The sequence below is a fragment of the Falco peregrinus genome, chromosome 15, assembly GCF_023634155.1.
Source record: "Falco peregrinus isolate bFalPer1 chromosome 15, bFalPer1.pri, whole genome shotgun sequence".
Taxonomy (NCBI): domain Eukaryota; kingdom Metazoa; phylum Chordata; class Aves; order Falconiformes; family Falconidae; genus Falco; species Falco peregrinus.
In genome coordinates, this window is record NC_073735.1 from 2,361,914 (window position 1) to 2,383,794 (window position 21,881).

General features: G+C 42.8%; 1 protein-coding gene across 1 annotated transcript in view; it reads right to left on the reverse strand.

Annotated features, from left to right (window-relative positions):
• Window positions 1–21,409, reverse strand: part of CLMP (CXADR like membrane protein) — a 45,195-nt gene extending 23,786 nt beyond the window's left edge. The window contains exon 1 of the mRNA XM_005236613.4: window positions 21,004–21,409. Coding sequence (XP_005236670.2) covers window positions 21,004–21,031 — 28 coding nt within the window. The 5' untranslated portion in view covers window positions 21,032–21,409. The remainder of the gene's footprint in view (window positions 1–21,003) is intronic.
• Between the last annotated feature and the right edge of the window lie 472 nt (window positions 21,410–21,881).

A 21,881-nucleotide genomic window follows, 5' to 3' on the forward strand; every position in this document is an offset into this window, starting at 1 on the left:
CTTGCACATCCAGAAATTTTGGATACTCAAGCTTACCTGTTACTCCTCTGGGACTTGCATATCACCAAAGAGAAACAGAAAAGCGCAAAGAAAAGGAAATATAGTATATTCGATAAAGTGTTAATTATTTACATTTTTTAAACCTTATGGACTTCATCCAGTAGCAGTCAATTAACCAGCTTCATATCATGTAAGCAAAAACATCCATAACATTACCTTCCCCTACTGGTACTCCACAGTGTGACCCATGCACATTGTATGATAAAAAAGACAAAATCGCAACCCTCTCACTGACCCTCCCCATGCCAAGACCACAATGTTCTTCTCACAGCCCCTTAGCAAACCCCCTAAGTATCACTGTTTTCAGTTTGCAAAGGAAAAAAGCAGATACTGAAAGCTCAGTTTGCCCATGGATAACTAAGGACACACTGACCAAGGTCAGAAGGAATCAGTGGCAGAGTTGGGAATAAGATCTACAATTCACAAGGTCAATCCAAATCAAACCGCCTGCAGAAAGCACAATTCTCAGCGCCTCTCCTAACCACCAAGCTAAATTAACTTATGGCAGTCTTTTTACTTCTTATGAAAGTTATGTTGAATCTCCTGCAAGTTACCACTCAGTGCCAAGAAGAGGCCATGGAAAAAAAACCTATATGCCCATGGTGCCGACTTTCAAAGACTGGCACCCTATACAGACCACAGTGGGAAAGGGAAAAAAAAAAAAATAATCCACAGCTCATGTTAGCTCATTGCTTCTACTTTCCAAATAGGACAGAAAGTGAAGCCAGCGCAGAGCTCAAGCTGCAAGGAGGTAGCTGGCTTCTTGCCCAATACATTGGTTCGTTTTGAGGCCCCTCCAGCTTCACATTGCTAAAAAAGGATGTTGGAAAGTGTTATACTGGAAACAAGAAACAGTGCGTATCTCTCTCGCTCCCTGCTCGGAGGGAACATCTCTAGGTAAGCTTCAGCTACCCAAAGGGAGAGGAGCAGGCTGCTCTGGTTTCACCTGACTCTTGCTTCACAAAGTACGCACAGGAATAGCGACCAGCCATCAGCCAGTACTAACACTCATCATATTCCTGGCTGCTGCTGAAGAACTTGGCCATAAGATACAGGTGTCAGGTCATACCGCACCCCCTCCAGCTCTTTGAGAAATTCCAGGTCCTGAAGAAAAACACTGTCAGTTTCTTTTTCACTTCGTGCTGGTACCACATGAGCAGAACTGGCAACTGACAGTGTTTCCTTCTGAACCTCCAGCAATTGTTACAAAACCTAAGTATTTTTCCATTATTACTAAAAATGGCAACAAAACCAATCCCTATCTGCCTCACAAAAGCCAGGTTTTCTTGCAAGACTTCTGCCTGGAACTGCCCTAGCACAGGGAGCAAACGCTCCAGAGCAACTCTATCTGCAGCTCTCCTGCAAACATCCCAGTGGTCCCCTTCATCTTCAGCCTCATGTTGCTGATTAAGAAACCAACGTCACCAGTGCTGTGATGATTTTGAGAATGACACTCATTCACCGGATGGAGACTAGAACAGCCATCTTACCCCAAACTGCTAAGCACCAAATTCCACAAAAATAGACTCTCCTTTCCAAACCAGCATCCCTTCCCCGTACAAGGTTTTGGGACCAGCGGGTGGGGAGGGCAGTCACGCAACTGCGGCAGGAACTGAGGGGGAAAATGAATGTCAAAACTTGCTAAAACATCAACCCGGGAGCCTCGTGAATTCAGTCTCTAACATCCATCAAATATGATTAATTTTAATGTCACAACATTTTAATGTCAATTGCTTTTAATGTCACTGCTTCTTATTTACTAGTGCAACCACATTTTAGAGTCGATAAGAGATTCCCCCAAAGAACTTTCAAGATCAAATAAATAAACAATCAAAAATAAATGCGACAAACACAAGCAGCATCCTGGTGCCTCCCTACTATTGTAAGGCTCTTGATGTGGTGAATCTGACTATTTCAAAGGCCAAGGCAGTCGAGAAAGAGCATCTGAGGCTTTCATGTTTAGGGCCAAATTACAACTTAGTAAAAATTTGCTTCTACTCTTCTTTTTCTGACTATGTAATTTGGCTAATTGAGGATGTCTGTTAGACATGGCAGCTTGATATTATTTACATTAGGCTAAGCCCTCAAACAAGGATATGTTTTGTTTAGATGCTGCATAGGAGTACAGAACAAAGACAGTCATGATTCTGGGTATCTTAAAATATGTGTATATTTTTATACAAACAGGCAAATTGAGACTGATGAGGAAACTCATGTAAGAGGACTTGAGACTTAAAATCTTTAGGTTATCTAGTGGCTGGGGAAAAACTGGACAGCTGAATCTCTTTTGCAAAACAACAGGGATGTTAACCGCTCACATAATTTCAAACCCATTCAAATATTGCAAATTTTAAAGCCTGTACTTTGATTCAAATTCCCCTCGTTTTATATGCTCATTGGCAGAGACCGAGAAGCAGCAGATAGCTGGGAAAAGAAACAGCACAGAACATATACAAAAAGAGGAGCAATGAAAGAACATATGCTATATCTACATATGCATAGTACTTGCTTGTTGCCTGCTACTCTGGAAAGCAATTAAAGCACCCTCCTCTTAATGCAAGATTCTGGATATACAGCAGCTATTTGAAAGTCAATTGTTTTTAAAGACTTGATTCAGACTGAAAAAACTTGTGGGTATAAACAACAGGAAAAATTGACAAACTTCTGTTTGTGGAGCTTTTTTTTAAAAAAAGCTAGCTGGAGAGGTTAACAAAGCCTCAAACCCCATGGGGTTTCTCAAAAACAACAAAAGAAGCCTCATGCATATCTTTAGAATAAATTATAAGACTGAGGATAAGTCAGGCATCTATTCTAATATGAAACTCAGATGGTTAAGAAAATACATTTAAGCAGACAAACTAAAGAAAACATAGAAACAGGAAAGTAAGCCTGATACCTGCATGGTCTTTTTTAGAGTCTCAGAACTGACTTGGTCCACTCATCATTGATATACATTTGCCACCCCAATTTTGCACTTGCCGCCTTACTTAATGGTAATGCACTACACAGCTCTGCGAACTACTGCAGTTGTACTTCAGAATGCCTATTTTAAGCCCATAACAGTTCAATGGGACATTAAGTGCACAGTTCCATCAATGTTACCAAATTAAGTCTCAATCCATAATACAATCGTAAGAACGGAATGCAGCATTTAATAGATTTTCAAAGCCAGAAAAGGCAAGTGTTGATTATCCAGGTTTCCAGTGTAGAAACCACAGAACATCACCATGATGTCTGCACAGTTTGAGAGCTTGCAGTTCCATTAGCATCTCTTTCCAAGAAATAGCCCTACTTGCTCCACTAATAGACTGGTTCAGTGGCACATCAAACTCCCTGGTAAATCCTTGAATCTTTGCTTCTATCCTGCATTTGTCAAGGTTCAACTTCTAGCTACTGGCTCTTAAAGACCCCTATATTCTAGATTACAGGGCCCTCTGAGAAATTATCCAATAATGACAACAGTGGCTGTCCTGATCTTGGGCTCCATCAAGGACAGGGAAGGTTTAGCATGAACCAGACCCAGCTGTCATTTGATGTTAGGATCCAGGGCTCATTCAGAACCCAGGGTGGGATTTACACAACTGTGTTTAATTCTCTCCCTCTTCACAGGGAATCAGTCACAGCACCCTACCCCTTGATCTGGATGAACTGTCTATCATGTCATCCTTGTGTCTGTGTTCACCCGGACACATTGGTGCTCAAAAAACCCCCAAAACATTTACTATGAAAGGTAAGCAGGTAAAACGTGAGAGGTGCCAAGAGATGCCAGACAGCACATTCTGACAGAGCTTTGTGTATATCTGGCAGCAAGCACAGCCCAGAGCCATCTCCTAGTCCTAAACAGTTCACATTCCTTCCTCAAGCTAAACCCTGCTGGGCTGCATTGTTTCCACAAACTGAAAAGCAGCCTTGTGCCTGGGGTTTACTGCAGGGACCTTTACCCTGACCCAGGCACAAGCTCCTAAACAAAACACCACATTCCAATTTACACATTTCTTCTGTCCTGAACCAGCCAGAGAAAAAGGGCATGGCTGTGAGGCTGCAGGGAGATCTGGAAAGCCAACTCTTCACAAAACCACCTGGGGCTATGGGAAACCCTCCACAAAGCCAAAGCTCAAACTCCAACAGGTTCTCTAGCCGATTTTTGTTTCAATTCCTCTGTCAATCTGAGAAATGATCCAGCCTCTCTTCCCTACTACAGCAGACTCATCAGATTCACTGAAGTTCAGCAGTTCAGACCTGTACACTCAGCTAGTTTCCATGCCTTTTATTTATACTCAGATGCTGGCCACAAAACATTTTCCCCATAAAATCCCAGTAAGCTCACACTGAAACACACTTTGGGCAAATTTCCTGCATAGATCGGTGCCTTCTTTTGCACGGCAAGCTGGGTACGTGTCAAGGATGTGTATATGCTAAATATACAGTTTTCCTCTTTGCTCATAGTACTTCTGCCATGCACTTAAAATCCATTAAAGACAGACATGCAGTCACAGTGGGCTTGTAACAGAACGGTACACCCGCAGTACCAGCAAAACCAGGCGCATTGTCCCTTCTCACAACCCGAAAACAGCAAAAGCAATACTTGAGTCGGCAGTCCTTTAAACAGGCTTCCACCTTCCCCTTCTGGAGAGGTGTAGTCCCACCATTTCTGATACTGGCATCATTAAAAGAGATTCAAAGTACGTAACTTCTGTTCAGGAAGACATTAGATATTTATAAGGCTCAATCACAAATTACATTAGATTTATTTCTTCAAGTATATAACCACATAATTTTCCTTAATATTCAGCAGCAAGTTTCCCATATAAGCGTGTGATTCCACATACTGTCAGTTGTGTGCTTTCTTCCACCTCCATCTAATACTGGGCCATTTTGGAGTGAAGCTGTCATTTAGATAAACTGTTAGTCTCATCTGGGCCAGTAGCTCCTACCTCTGTATTTCCATGTTTGCTCTCAGGCAGGAGGAGTCAGACTCACTGGCTGAATCTATGTAAGAAGTAAAATACTTATGAGGATTATCGTAGAGTTTCCGAGGCATCTGTCAGAGTCTGATGCAATTGTGACAGCTCACAGAACTGAGTCAAGGGCATAAATAACTGTGGTAAACCTATGGGCCACAGTAGGAAGTATGGCTAGATAAGTACATTAGCCATTTGCTGACTATAAATATCAGGAAAAATCTAGCCGGGAAAGAATCCCTTTTTTACCGTGTTCCTGTATTCTTTCCCTCAAACCAGCTCCTATTAATAGCTGTAAACAAGATAGCAGGCTAAGTGAGTATCCTATCCCTTTTCGTACCTCTTAACTCTGTAACACATGCTTATTAGATGCTGGCATTCTGTCCAGGACATGTTTTAATGTGCAAATCTTGCACTGACAATTAACATGCCTATTTGCTCTTTGGCTGCCATATCTGGAGTGACAAGAAATACTCACCCTTCGTTTCCCTGTTTCAAGCCTGAGTTTACCCTCTCAGCCTCCGCCTCCTGTTTTTCTTCAGCCCAGCAAGCTCAGCAAATGGAAAGGCTGCAACAGCTTCGTAACACTGAAAACAGTTTATTATGCTTGCCTAGTGGAGAAGGGAAAAGAAACCCAACGGCTCCATAGTGTAGATAACAGCAGTTCATCGGCCCCAGACCACACAAGTCTTTGCGTCTGGCCCTCATTAACATCTAGAAACAAACCCAGACAATCTGTCTGCCAGGCAACGGGTCTTACTTGACATTTATGCAGAATAAGCCAAGTAAGATGTGCCCAGATGCACAGTCCAATTGATCCTCAAAGATCATTTGGGGAGATTATAGGTACCAGCACGATTGAAGCAAGTGTAATGGTATTCTGAGTAAGATTTACAGTCTGGTTTGTGGTGAGGCCAATTCCCTTGATTAGCCAGCTGCTTCTGGCACCCTTCAGGATAGAAACTGCTGGGGGGGAGGGGGGAGTGGTGCAAAGGGAGGGACATTGTCATGGGTTTGCTCAAAAATGTTTTATTCAGGCTGTTTATCCTCAAAAGAATGTTTTCCTTTTAGATTAAATTATCTGGATTCTGTTTATTCTAAACACAGGAGACAGGACTCAAGCATTTCCTCTTTTAGGAAGTATGGCTGAGTGTATTTCCTACAAAATTTATAAAGAATTGAAGTAAGGACTTGTATGGCTCCTGAAGATTTCAAACTCCTCTTCCCTAAATGCTGAAAGAGCTGACTGTCAGAGCACAGTTATATCCCACTGGCATAAAATACAAATGCAAACAGACAGCAGCTATAAGCTCTTTGGGAAGGGCAGGCTGATAAAAACCATAGTGAAACTATTTACCAATACTCTGCATTGTTTTGTCTGAAGACCATAAACCACAATAAATAATGAAACATTTCCCTTTTTACAGATGGGGAAACCAAGGCTCCAAAAGGACTTGTACAACCACCTACTGGGATTACAGTTGAGATGAGAAGCTAATGAACAACAGATCTGAACCTTACCAGTGAAAATTTTCATTCCAAAAGACTAGAGTCACCACCGGAACTGGAAGCAAAACCACAGATTCCTGTCTTCATCTCTCACAAACAATTTGGACTCTCGTGCTATAAAGATACTACCAAGTTTTATATGCCATTTTACAAGCATGGTCACCCTGTACTTTCTACAAGAAATCTCTACCTACACCAGAAGCACAAGGGAACTGTGCTCAGTCTTCCAGGAGACCAGAAAGCCAGGTAATGAACAAAGCTCCCCTGGCCATAAGGCCAGCTTGTCTCGATGGTCATAGCACAGCTCAGGACTGATGCAAGTCTAATGTTTCAGTATCTTTAATCTCTCACAGCTGCCTAAGACATTCTCCCTGGCATCTACTCTGAATGTTCATGTATTATGTACTACTTCTGGATTGGAAGGGGACACAGAGACTATATGAACAGTGACTGCTATTCAAAATGTCTGCAGAAATAACATTTATCTGCTACATCAAGTCTTCCCTATCTGCATAGCGTGAACATAACCGATGGTGCATGTTTATAAAGCACGCGTAATCATTACCTGCTCAATCACTGCTGTTACAATGCATGGTTGGCAGTAGCTGCCCATTCTGTGGCTCCACCAGCTCCTTGTACTTAGGAGAATTCTTCATGTTTTGTTTTTAATTCTGCATCATATTCAGGCCCTAATTTATGCATATTGGCTCAGGATATTTTTCCTTTCTTTTACATTGTCAGTCTGCTTGCCACATCCTTGCTGAAGGGGATTCCTCACTAAGTCCTTCTCTTGGTAGGGCAGGATGGCCTCTTTTGCTTGAGGATTATAGGCTCTGACAGTGCTGACACAGAAAAATAAAACCCCAGAATGATTTAAAGCAATGAGCAGGGCTATTCCCTCAAGATCAGGAGTATATAGCTACTCCTGTCCTTTCCTCCTATAACTCAGACCCAGTCTAAACCTGGCTACTCATACACCTTATCCAGAGAGAGCGAGTCAGGGACCCTTTAACAGTCTCTACCCTATCATGCACCATTCACTTGCTGATAAGATTATTGCTGATAAGATTATCAGTCTTTAGAAACAAGTAGATCACATGCTGTGTCTCCCCTCCATGAATCAAAGCATTTACGGCCCAGTGTCACAACAGAAGTCATATTAACTGGGGCTGGGACATGAAGGCATAAAGGGATGAAGAGACTTGAGTATACTCAATAAAAGCCAAGAATGTCACAAATCTAAATCTAGGGCAATTAGATCATACTGCCAAGGCAGACCCATACTGAAAGGGTGCTAGAAGACATCTTTTCAAGAAGAGGGCATTGAGTGAGCTCAGTTCTGATCTACTCTACACAGATCTTCAGAAAAACATGATTTATTTGCTTTAGTGGATTTTTTTCTCCATTCTGCTTATACAAGATCATCATAAAAAATGAAGAAGCATTTAAATCAGCAGCAAAGATGGAAAAGCAGTGCCAATTCCTCCCTGAACAAGCTCCTCCCTTGCAGGAACAGGAAATTAATTTCCCTTCCAAGGGCTAAAGATGTTCCTGTGCCAAACTCACTACACCAGGTGCTTTCAGTGTATAGAGCTTTTCCACCCCACTGCTATGACACTGCCAGAATCTGGAGATTTACAGCAAACATCCCAGACCCCATCAAAGGCTTATGAAGTCCAAAACCACAAGAGAAGATACGCATAGAGCGTTAGAAGAGCTTCAGCATACTCAAAGGATGTCTCGTTGCCTTGAAGGACGCCAGAAGTTGCCGTTTCTCTGGGTAGGTTAGGTTTTTCCACGCACAAGGTTGCAGAAAAGGAAATACTGAGAGGACAACCCTGAGGACAGGGACTAAGAGGAAAACTATAGCCAGAAGCAAAGCGTGCTGCACACGGGGGTTTGCAGCACATGGTATGATGCTAAAGGCTGCAACTCTGCTTTGTGAGTAGGGAAGACAGGCAGGAGTGGCACAGGAAGGGGCAAGGCTCTCACACATGTCATATGCCATTGCAAAATGATAAGAAGTATTTGAATTCAAAGGATTCTCCTCAGGGAAGGGAGTCTTTGCCAAAGTAAAGGACATGCCTCCGCCCAGCACAGACTCCATTAAGTGACAGTTTTGAAGTATATGGAAAGTGCCCAGAATAGCTGTTTCAGCAGTAGTAAATCACTTACAGCAAGCAATTGTGGTTTTTACTGTTCACTTAACATATTTCTGAGCTAAGGTAGGGTGTACCATACACCAATATTACATTCTGTAAAACTAAGCATGCATGAATTATCAGTGCAAACAGAATGGAACAGGGAGCAGTGCACATCTTCAGTAGCCCTCAGAGAGCCACTAATAAGGGAGAAAAATGACAAAATGCCAATATTGTCTAAGGGGCTAGTTTTAAAAAAATATCTTCTACATGCATGAATAGTCAACTGCTCTCCCCATCTTTTTGGTTAAAAATGTTTCTAAGGAGAAGGTGAGAGGTAAATAAGAGAGAATGAATCTAAGCAACATTTTCCTTCCCTTTAAAAAAAAAATAGCGTACAAGTTGTTCTGGAAGCTGAGAAAACCAAGGGAAGAATATAGCGGAACAGTATTTATAATTTCCTATATTTAAACGTCTCCTTATGCAAAAGGACTGATGAAACTATGAAGGCATCTTTGACGATGCCCAAGTACCATACTTTCAGAAAGGTTTCTAAAGGATCTGTGTTCAAGGCCTAACAGATAAAGCTCTGCAATTAGTCCCGAGTACTGGGCAGAAACATCTGGTGCACAGCACCCAAGGTGCGGCACAAGTCTGCTCCATGCTATAGTAAATCTCTTCTGCTAGCCACGCCAGCATTAACTAAAAAGAAGCACAAGGAGCTCAGGCAAAGATAAGGAGAGACACTGTAAGAACTGAATCCAGAAATATTCCAGTTATTCAGAAGATATACAGTCTTGGTGACAAACTGTGGGGAGATTGTTACCACCTGAGGCCTTCAAACCACTCCTGGCTGACTTTCTGAAAGAGAGCTTTTACTCAAGTGATTGAAATGAATGCAAGTGTATGAACAATTAAATCCTCTGCCCTTCAATATACTCCAGCAATCTTCAACGCTGCCTGTGATTTCCTTCTACCTTTGAAGAGGGGCAGCGTTCTGTCTGCAGCGCTGCACGAAAATCCCTGTCAGTGTGTGTACATCAGGATCTCAAAGCTTTCTCAGATATGCCTGTAAGATAGATTTCCATTACATTTTCTTCTGTGGCTTTAACATGCTAAAATCCAGAGATGCTGAGAAGTCCAATAATCCTAACTGCACACTACAGGGTTGCTCAGTAGTTAAGACCATTAGCAAAGTCTAACAACCTTGCTAGCAGATACTGCTTTGTGATCCAGCCAGAATAAGCTCAATGTACATAAGCCCACAATAAGCGAGCACCCTCAGCACCCTATCTGAATGGTTATTCAGATGTTTCATATGTCCAGGTATCTTGGGTTCCCAACTTTTCTTCCTTGTCACTACATGAATTTATGCTCTAGAATTACAACTGGTATCTGGCTGGTTTAGACAGCAAGCAGGAAGAAAACTAGTTTTAAGGCATTCTGTGTTGCTTTGCAAACTTTTAAGTCTACAGTGTTGTAGGGAACAACAAAGAAACAGTCCCTGCCTCAGAGCACTTACAACCCAGAAAATAATATCCTAAATAGTTCCATCTGGTGCAGTAAGACCCAGTTTGTTCCATTCACATTCTCGTTTTGGCTTTCCTCCTCTCTCTGGTGCTTTCACAGAAGAAGGGCAGGGGAAGATGCTCGCTGACAACTCGAGAGAGAAAGAAACACTGCAGAGCCTCCATTGCATTCAATGTCTTTTACTAATGGGTATGTATTCATTGCTATCCCACAATGGAAGCAACATGCCCAGGGCATTACTAAATAGGAAAAAGATGCAAGCTCAAGTAATTAGAGGGAAAAGTATTGTGCAATGCATGATCATTTAGTTCCGAAGCAAAAGCAGCTCAGAATTTTGAACTTCTCTTGTACCAGGTCATATCGGGTCTGAATTAACTAACAGCCACAGAATTGTCTCTTCTGTTTCCTCCAGGGGTAGCCTTGGGCTAAATGGAAGGAACTCTGACAAAGCCAGACAAGCTGGGATCCATTTGCCACACCGAGTGGCACTGATGGGAAGACTCTTCACCCATTAAACTAGTGCCTGACATGTCTTAACAGACTATCACTTTGGACTTCTGCAGCCCCATTTCTACAGTGATTTCAAAGCACTTTATAGCTCATGAGGTTACTACATCTGTGAGTGCTATTACACTTTGCAGAACAGCAGCTGGGGCACAAAGCAGATGAAACCAGCATTTTCAAAAGCACCCCCAAAAATTTGAATGCTTAAAGGACATCCAACAGCACACAGTTGGTGTGACAAAGCTCATGTATCCCTAGACTTGCATCTTCAGAAGTACTGACCCTTTATGACACTTGAAAGGGAGACACTCATAACTAACAGGCACTTAAAAATGGAGCCGGCATTACTAGATCACTGAGTCACCAGCCACACCAGGAAGGGAATCTAGACATCCTGAATGCTGCTTGGACCAGAAAGCACTTGCAATTGCTTAAAGTTTCCCTTTGGAAAAAAAATAAGGTTAAAAATCACAGCATTTGTCAAGACAAAAGCTTTGCTTTGTCTGGGTAAGATTCCCTTTGTCTCCAAGCAAGGCCTTGAAACAATGGAAATAAAGAGGGGGTTTGCCCACAGCACAGACCACATCAGAACAGACAAAGCTGTACTGTGGAAACATCCATCCAGATCAGATGGATTTGGTAGAACAGTTCCAGATGTGAAATGCTGGGACTCCTAGGGGATTAGCACCAAGCTCTCTGCAAATGCCACCTCAGTCACATTCTGTGATGGATGTCTGCAATGGATTTGACCTACTCCAGGCATTGAAACAGTAAATGCCACAAGAACAGAGCTGATTACCAGGAATAACTTGAAGGTTTCAGAACTAGGATAATGCCAAATTGCTCATTTGGAATTGAATTTTTGAACTTTGCCGATGAAACGTATGGGCTTGCTTTTTGCTCAGGTGGCAAAAAATACACAGAGTTCGTATGCTATAGCAGCATCAGTTCTACGAAAAGGCACACTATTCTTCCATCACAGGAAAACAGCTGAGGCTGGCACAGGCAGCTCTGTGACATCCAAGCCCAGGCAGACCAGAATAAACACTACTGCCGCTTGAGAAACAACAACAGGGGGTTTATGGCAGTAACAGTAGTAAGTAATCACCAAAACTTCATTCAGCCAGCTCACCATTACATGTCAGGGTAGTAGAGGGTCAGGGATCCTCAGACATCCCATGAAGCTGCATGTTCATTTGATGCTGCTTTCAAAATTGCTCAGGTCCAGCACGGCAATGCCATTGTAAATTGACCCAAGTTCCTAAATATCTAGCTTCTAACATCAGACCAGGTCTGCTGCTCATCATCTATTAGTACAATGTCAAACAGACTCCCTAGTGTTTGCAGAGCCTTGATCTTAGCTGGGGCCTTTAAGGACTACTATAACACAAATAAAGCAAGTAGTTGCTAATAATAACCCCTACACCCAGCAGGCCCAGCTTCACTCACCGCCTAGTGCAGTATGACTAAGGAAATGAAAGGCTTCACTAAATGTGATTGAAAGCTGTGACACCATTTTAAGGCTGTTTCTACACTTGAGCAGTTTGAAGTAACGCTATTAGAGACATCTCAAAATTAGGTAGTGGTCCAGCTTCCATTGGCAATCACACGTTGTTTCATTTTTTGAAGGACACAACAGCTCATAAGACTACTGCTGGTTAAAACACACTGCACCAAATTCTGCACTTCATGTACAAAGAAGTCAGTCATGTCCCCCAGCACTCTCATTTCCCATTTTGAGCACACAAAGCTGTTAGCTTTCCACGAGCAGTACTTCTGCATGCTCATGTCTTACAAGACCCACAGAGCATTTAGCAGACGTTCACTGAAGCTGCATGTTGTTGCACTGAAATGAGTCCTAGTGCCAGTTAATGCCTGGGGAAAATGAAGCAATTTCCTTAATATTACTCAACAAGGCAGGATCCACAGCAGGATTCCCAGCATCCCGCCAGACACTGGCCTCAAGTCTCACTTCAGCAGATTTGCTCTGGAATTACCCTACCACAACAGCGCTCCAAATCTGGCTCTGTACCTTTTTCTGCAGAGGTTTGATAAATGGCCCTTTGTTCAGAAAAAAAAAAAAAAAAAAAAAAGCCCTGATGTTGGAGAACGTGGCTCCTTTTTCCTCTTGTCCCTGGAATTGTGATTGGAAATAATTGGAAGTGTCACTGGAAGTAATCAGAAGTGACAGTCCCTGGGCTATAAGGCTTTTGCTTCAAGTCTAACGATCCCCCTGCAAAACAAAACCTAAATTTAAACAATGAAGTCATAAAGTGATTTGCCTTCAAGGTTGAAAACCCTGCAATTTTATTTTTTTTTTTAAACAAAAAAAAGAAGTTCCTGACACTGTTTAAATTCAATATTCAAGGCTTGCTGTGCTATATTAAAGACTTCCCCCTGCACACACAGAAACACCCCACCATTTCCTGGTACTCTGCAGCCCTACCCTACAGATAACATTTATCAAGCCTTTAAGAAACAAACAAAAAAAAAAAAATAGCCTAAGCAGTCTGAGGTGAGAGACTCAGCCAGCACACCTCTCAAATATTCCAAATACTGGAAAACTACCCAATTCCAACATTTTTGCTGAGGCACAAAGAGGGAAAGGAAACTGAGCCACGTTTTTTCCACAGTCTAGTTCTGGAAAGGCCTCTTTTACCAGCCCAGTTTGTACTAAATGCCATCCAGACACATAAAGACAGGCAGTTTCTGCTCAAAAGAACTTACGGCCTAAATAGCCAAAGAATAAAAGGCACAAGGCAGTGGAAAAAGAACTACAGGACCAACGTGACTTGCCAAGGCCTGGAATAGAGCAGGGAACTGCACCCAGATTCTCATCCCATGCATTGACCACTCCCTAACGCTTTCCTGAGCTGTTGCTTTTTGTTTTACCTTCACGTACTCCAGCAAAGCATCCCATCTCCCTCCACAAAACAGCCTTTGGGAGGCATTTCCACTGACAATATTACACTTGCTATGCCACTGCTCCTCGTTTAAAGATTATAAGGAGCAGTTCAATTTTTGAGTGAACGTTGGTGCACCTACTTTAAGACAGACATACAAATATTCCCCTTTATCAAAAGCCAGAGGGAAGGACGGGGATTCCCACCTACCGTTTAGTGTAGCTGGCTTCCAGGTTCTGCTTTGCCAAGCGGCTCAGCACAATGGACACCTTAACTGCAAGAGATTACTCCACAGGTGTATATGCTAGCTACAAAAACTAGCTTTTTCTCTTTCATTTGCAGAACAAAGTAATTCAGAGACTAGTCACACACAGCCTAGAATTTCCTTTCTGCCAGGGCTCTCCTGGTAACACAGCAGTCAATCACACCACAAGCGGAGTTTCTCAGCATGTTGGTACCAAAAAGCCATTAATACTTTATCAAATAGCTTATTACAAAGTAAGGGTAAGTCCCTCCAGATGGCAGCCGAAGGACCTCAGAGCTTGATAAATTGTAGCTGATGTATTCAGCTGTCTGTCAATGATGTGCCCCTCACTGCTTCTACCCACATTTGAGGATATATTAAGAGGAAAATGGCTTTAAGTTAAAGCTGGAAGGGTTCTAGGCACGTAACTGCTACCTTATCCTTAGGCTCTGTGCACCCACCTGTGACTCGCTTCCTCCTCTGTTATTAGATGGGCTTTACATACTTCTCTACCCAACATGGTCCTGCTAGACTGTTACCCAAAGCTTTATGTCAGTGTGGCACTCACAAAGCACGCTACAAAAGTAGCAGCGGTGCAGTGTTATGGTAGACCAAATGCAGTCTACTCATGGTCATCAGTTGCCTCTAACTGTGCACGCTCCATTTCAAAAGACTGTTTCCAGGAGAGCAGCCTCTCTTCTGCCAATGCATATTATAAGCACAACAGAATTTTCACTGACCTTTTCCTACCGAAGGCAATTAAACTGCAGGCATCAAGCTGAACTTCAACCTTTCTACCTAGTCAGTTGGGAACAAGTCACATACAGTAAGGCTTCATACTTATTTGCCAGCCACAAAAATGGATGTCAGCTACACAGGAGAAGATACAGGCTGAAAATATCCTGTAATGTATATTGATTCCTGTAGGATAGCCATTCTGACATCATGAATCTGGGTCTGGTCCATTAAGAGAAATGCTGAGTTACAACATTTGCTTTTTTAAACTGCCAAATGCTTTCCTAGATTAGATGAAGAAACAGATGAGGACAGGACTTGTTTCCTGACCTTCTATCACCTTCACCACCCTAGTACACACCTTACAGTTGCTCAGTCTTCTTTGCAACTTGTTGGAAAGAAAAGGTAGAGCTGCCTAATGAGTCACCTGAAGAAAACAGGGTACCAAAAAAGTGGCTTGAGAAAAGCCTAGCAATGGTGTTTTGCTGAGGCAGGGCAGTAGCCATCCTCCTCACATTGCCCAGTTGCTATTTCTAGTACCTAGTGAGCTTCTGGGAAAAAGGACCAGCTTTATTCTGGGGTGCTAACCCACTGCTAGAGCTCCCAGTCACTATTGCATACACTTTCTCTGTATTCTGCCCAGGAAAAAGCATGGTTTAGGCAAGGTCTGAACCTGGCAGAGGTGGGCTGTTATTCCACTCAGCAACTCTGAAGCAGCAGACTGAAGGAAGGAGAGAGGCTAAGAGATGAACAAGATATCCTCCTCACTTCTATTGACTTTCCACCACTTCACACATTTTCCATTGTTGTGCTTCCTGCACATTCATTTCTGCATCCTCCGCTATCCTGTCATTTGAGTATCTATTCACAGACCTCAATGACCTGACTTCACCCTTGGGTTTTTGCTGGGCTACTTCTGTAAACTATTTCTAAAAACAGATGAAGAAACAAAACAGCTTGGGGGATGATGATGAAAAAACAACCAACCAAAACAAACAAACAAAAAAACCCAAAAGACCCATTCATCTTTTAGACAGGACACCACCAAGTTCCCGCTGCACCCAAAGTAGCCTCTTTTGTAACACGTTAGTGCATGCAAGACATGCACAATATTGTGAGCACATAAGCCAAGCTTTCTCTGCAAGTGTGCAAAATACATTAGATACACAAACAATGGCTACTGCCTTGGCTAACACAGGGGACTGATTTGGCTAGAAGTCTAAGGTATAGTTTGACGAAGGCTGTGGGAACTATTTCAGGAAAGGCACAGAAAGCAGCTTGCAACACCCCACATCATTGGTACTAGATGTACGCTTGCAATTTAGTATGGTGTAGCAAGCACATTTACACACAAGATTTTTGAAACACACACAAGGCTTTTAAGAGTGACTGTTTACATTTCTTTTCAGGCAGTTCCTGAAAACTAAAATCCCAGACTGCAAACCTGCCTATAAAGCCCTATATTTGCCTTGAGGAAAACAGGGGCCTTTGTTATGATCCTGAGGATAAACATCAGGATATCTCCAAGCCAGTTGTGCAATGACATTTACGGGAAGCTTGTGCTGCTCTTACACAAAATGTCCTTCTGAAGTGGGCCAGAGTACCCCGCAGAAACAGACCACTAATTCTGCGTGGTGGAGACAAGGTCCAGGGTAGGCACAAAGGCAAAAGGACAGTTGTTTTCCATGGGAAATTCAGAAAAGTTGCCTTCCCCCCATCCCCAGCTCTATTTCCATAAAATAAATTCATCTTCAGAATTTCAACTCTGCTTTGGCATGGTGCTTCTCCTCACTCCGGAAGGTTACCTTTTTTCTCTCCTTTTCTTGCTTGTGGTAAAAGGGAAAAACCAGAAAGGATAAAAATAACCCCCCAAATAAACATTTTTATTTCCTAGATGCTAAAATCTGAAGTACTTCATGCAAAGCAAAGCACTACTAAAGAAAAAAATAGGACATGCCTCATCAAGTGTCTTGACAGAAAGCATTTGATACAAACCACCCTGGCTTTAGAAGAATCTTAGTGTCTCACGAGGAGCGTTAACCCTGATATCCCACCAGATAGCACTCAATTATGTTTAACTCCTTTGAATTCCCCCCGGCGTGCCAAATGCACACACTGCTTTTCTTTGCTCCCGTTCCTTACATATTCCTAGAGCAGTGTTCTATTCAAGAGCTCTTTGCCCTGTCCTACAACTAAATTCACACTATTGTAACAGGCTGAACCTTGCGCACAGTTGATGTTTTGTTGACTGCTCTTGGAGTTTTCATGACAAACAAGTTGTCAGTTATCAATTCTAGGAAGCTGTCTTTGGGAAAATAGTCTTTTGAGCTAAATACAGCAGGAAGTTACCTGCATTCCTTCAGAATCCACCAACACAAAGAGAAGGTGAAATCCATACTAAAATCACATACAAAACCCCTTTTCACAGCTACAGAATCTTCTTTTTGTACTCCACTCCTGAGCCAAGGCTGATTTTGTTAAGTGCTAAAAAAACATGGGGCAAACCCCTTGTTCCACCAAGCTTCTAAATACACCATGAAATAAATAGGGAAAGGCAAAAAAAAAAAGAAACATCAGAGGAGTCATGGGAAGACTAGGAAATAGCAATCATATTATATACGGTTAGTAAACACAGAAATTTGGGAAATACCTGGAAAATCAACAGAGATATAAAATCCATTGGCTTAGTTTTCAGGTTGTTTAGAACAATCCCCTTTGCTTTTTACTAGTTCCAGGTAGAAGCATACCACTAAAACGTAAAACTTCCCAGTAACCTCACTGAGAGCAGGAGTGCTTTTTTATAAAAGCAAACCACAACGCTACAGCAGTTCTTGCCCTTGCTGGAGTGTAGCATTGCAAGGATTTAAGAAGAAGGATCTCAAGGAGATGCGATAGGGCACGCTGCAGGTTGCCTGCGCTCTTAAAGCGGGAGAGAAGGCCAGAGTCGGTATACTAGAGCACAGCCCCAGGCTGACCTACCACTGCTGAATGCTGCAGAGCCGCTTCCGTATCATCACGGATTTTCAAGCCAGAAGCCTGGTGAATACCTAGGCGAACGCATGCTGTCAGACCCGATTCCTCATGCCAACAGGCACTGGAAGGATCTGCACCATAACCTTTTTCCCAGTGCAGTGAGACAATCTGAGTGTCTTGGTGTTCAACACAGCCGCTGTATTCCCCTGGGACAGTGCTGTAAGAGAGTCCTTGACTTCAGAGCTTAGAGGGCAGAGCTCAGCTCCATCAGTACAGAAGGTACTTCTGCTGCTACAGTTGCACCCACTCTAGCCACATCATCCCAGTATAACATACTCATTGTAATACACTGAACACTTCTTTGTTAGACAATCGTAAGTCACATGCAGCGTGCACAATTGTGAGCAACGCCTAACACTAACAAAGGTTCGCTGCCAGTAGCAGGACGCCAGATAGCCGGATGACTGATCTGGCTTGGCGCATCTGCTGCTTTGGATCTTGAACCCATCAGTTTCCGAAGGGCAAAAGCACACACCTGCCAACAAGTGAAGAAAAAGCGCTCAATATCAGCATCAACACCAGGCATACAAGCACTACCCATGTGAACATATTTGATTAAAAGAAAATTAACTTTTTACTTTGTTAGAAAGCTCATTAAAAATATTCAAAAGTGACTTGGAGGAAGTGAAAAAAGGCAAAGGAGGCTTACAGCACCTGAAAATTTAAACCAATTCAGTAAGACATTTAAATGAAAGCAGTTGCTATTTTTTTACTGGCTGAGAAATGCAACACGCTGTTATAAAGTTTTTACACTCAGAAGTGAAGAATCACAGATATTTCCCTTGGGATTTTCCATTTTGATTTTCAAGAGTGCTGTGTTTTACACAAGGAGTTTGAAACAATTTTAAAACAATTTGAGCTGTGGACTGAGAGCAGAATCAGATGTCAAACACACATGTAGGCACACACATTAGCATACATCACCTTCCACCCTTCACTCCTTCCTGCTTCATTTACCTAGGCTTTACTATAGAAGTAAGCATGGTGATGCTGTTGCTCACACTTAGGAAAGTCTTTCATCTTGTCTTGTTTTAAAAGTCTCCTTAATACTAATGAATTTTCATTTCCTGTCTCCTCACACAGCTGTTCACTTGCCCCAGAGAGGTAAACAGTGCAAGAGACGAGGTCTGTATATATTAGCCATGCTGTTAGTATGCCTGATAATGAAAACGCAAACCAGGCAGCCCTCCTTTCAAGTTTGCTTGGCTTCTCTAAACCCTTTTTTCCAGTCTTTCTTAATCAGCAAGAAAAACAAGCCATCATTGGCACTTCATAACTTTTTACTGCAGAAAATGAGCTGGACTTTCCCTAGCTAGCAAATCAGACTCCCCATCCTCTTTGTTGTCAGGACAATCTAGGAACAGGGAACCACAACACTTCCTTCCTTTTCCCTTCTAATATTGGTGCATGAAGCTAGATGCAGAGCAGAAAGTGCAAGTTATCTGATGACAAGACAGGTAAAGCAAGGGCAAGACAAGGGGCAGTTCAATGACTAACATGGTACCAGGGAACAAGACATTCCAGGTTTTGCTATGAGCTTTGGGAAGCCACTCGTCGTCCAAGCATTGGCGAGGGGAGGACAACTACAGAGCCTGAGAAACTTGACTCATAGATGAGGGCAGGGACCATCTTTTGGTTTGTGTTTATGCATTACCAGCATAGTGGAGATGCCTAGATGCCAAACACAAGAATAACGATGATAGAGCCCATTGTGCTTTATAGATAAAAGCAGCACTAGTCACGGGGAGGTAACTTGTCATTACATCACAGCTAAAAGCACCTTTTCTGTGGCAGCAGCTTACTGCTTCTGCTCCAAGCCTTCAACATGGAATGTTCAGCAGCAGAAAAGGGTTGGTGGATCAAAGACTGCAGCTCTCATTAGACTCCATCAGTGAGGTAAGCAGCCTACCCTTCTGTCTCCCAAGCTCCACAGAGCCACTTTCCTGGCCATTTCCGCAGGGCTGACCCAGCCCAGACACTTCTGGCAGAAGCCTATCTGTTCTTCCTAACCTTGCTGTCTCATTTCCTGGAGTCTTCTTGAAACACTGTCTCCACCATATTGAGACATAAATGGCCAGGGCAGATGTGCAGGGGTTCAAACTGCTGCCTGCACTCCCCTGCAGATTCTGCAGCATGTCCAAGCCCCCTGTCACATTCCTACAGATAAAACCTTTGCTAACATCAATCCTCAGAGAAAAAACCACCACCACCTTTTGTACAATTTATTCAGCAGCTCTACAAATGCTGCCTGTCTTTGATATCTAGGCATCTGGCTAGTCTGTACTCCACACCTGTGAGACTTAAGGAACTGGGCTGTCCCCTAAAACATTTCTTTATAGCTGTCCCCCCCCCCCAAAAAAAAAAAAAAGTCTGTTCTACCTGTGCCCAGCCACACCAGTTCACCACCTTGTGGGGCTCAACTCTTCCCAGGGAATCGAAGACCAAACCACTTTTTCCACACCTGTGCCACCCAGGTTCCTGGGGCACAGGAAGACACAGGAATCGCAGCTTTTGCCCGACCACAACAGATTTCAAAGCTGTCTGCCTGTCAGCACGATCTGGTGAGCTGAACGGAGACAGCAGCTCACTCACCACATTACAGTGCCTCTGGAGATGCAGAAGCCCAGGCTGCTTCCGAGCCAGTCTCACAAGCCCCCTCAAAGACCTCAGGGCTGCAAACTCTTTTCTCTATAGGCTATGGCTTTAACAAACAGCTCTCTTCAGCCCTTCTGCCCTCACTCTAATGTCTCCTTTCCCATTCTCCACTCCTCTCCTATCCAACAGTCTACCTCTACCTCTTTTCTTTCTCCTTTTTCAGCAGCCCTCTTTCTTCCCATTTCTTGCCTTCCCCCTTTATCTCCCTTCTCCCATCCTTCTCCCCCCCAGCTCCTCCCTCTTGCACTTCAACACATCTGTTTCTAATCTTAGGCATCAATTGGAAACAATACCCCCTTTTTATTTTAAAATCTCAATGTTAAATGCCCAAGCAAATCAAAACAGAGTTAAACAAATTTGACACTATGCCTGAAACAAAGACATTTTGTTCACCTTGTTTTGCTAAAGACATTCAAGCCCCTCACCAGTTCATTGCTTAAAAGCGCTGTCTTCTTTAAACAAGAAACATACATTCCAAAATAAGTCTGTTTAACCACCACTTCTAAAAAATGAATCCAGATATTAAAAGATCTCTGGCTATCAACCTGCTAATAAAGCAACAAGAAAAGCATCAGAACCCAGACGACACCGAAATTGGAGTTTTCCATAAAAGTTTTTTTCTTTACAAATCCCTTTCTCTAGCTCATCAGAAATGAATTTCAGTCATGCAGAGAGGGCGCGTGGAAGTTTGATTAAAAATGCTAAACAAAACCAAAGAGCCAACCTACCTAAAAAGAGAATTGAAAACGCAGACATTCCGTCTCCAAGCAAGAGGGACTTTTCCTCCCTTTTTCTTCCTTTCTCCCAGGAACAGCAGGCAGACCTGCACAGGATTCAAAGGAACGCCTCTGGAATGCACTGAGTGTAATTGCATCCATGTGCCAGAAAAATAACCAACTTCACTCTTTCTTCCCTTCTGCTATTCATCTCCTTGTCCATATTCCATCCAGATTCTGCAAGAGATTTTAGATCTCTGCAGCTGTAAGTTCAGGCCTTTGAGTTTCTGGAAAAGAAGACACAGGCAGTGCAGCAAGGAGTTCACATCTATGGCAGCATCGAACAATTTTGCTTGTCTGAAAAGGAGAGAAGCAGGGGAAAACACTGTGCTCAATGTTCACCACATGGCTGCCTCCCAGAAGAGCCCCTCCCTACCATCAGCTGGGATTAATAGTGAAGACCAGTCATGTGGGTGAGGTAGAGCTAATTTCTAGCAATACGATATATTTACCTTGGAAGGAGAAACAAGAGGATTTCTCTAGTGCCAAAACAGTTAAGTTTGGAGGCAGTAAAGATCCAGCATGGAAAAAAATCAGATTCGTCACTCAAGGGCTAGAGAGACTCTCGGAAAAAAGCACACATGCTCTTCAGAGTGATAAACACACTCACATGTGTACATTATTCTCTTTTGTAGCTAGTAAATTGCAGAATTAAAGCTTTTAGTATTACTGGAAAACTTACTCTGTTTGCTTCATAGCTTCCTCTGAATTTCTAGGGGAGAAAAAAATTCCTGAAAATGGATTTAATTTTGCATTTTATCTGTGCTTCACTGATGAGAGAAAAAGCCAAATCAAGCAGAAATTGGTTGTCCACATTTGGTGACTGTTAC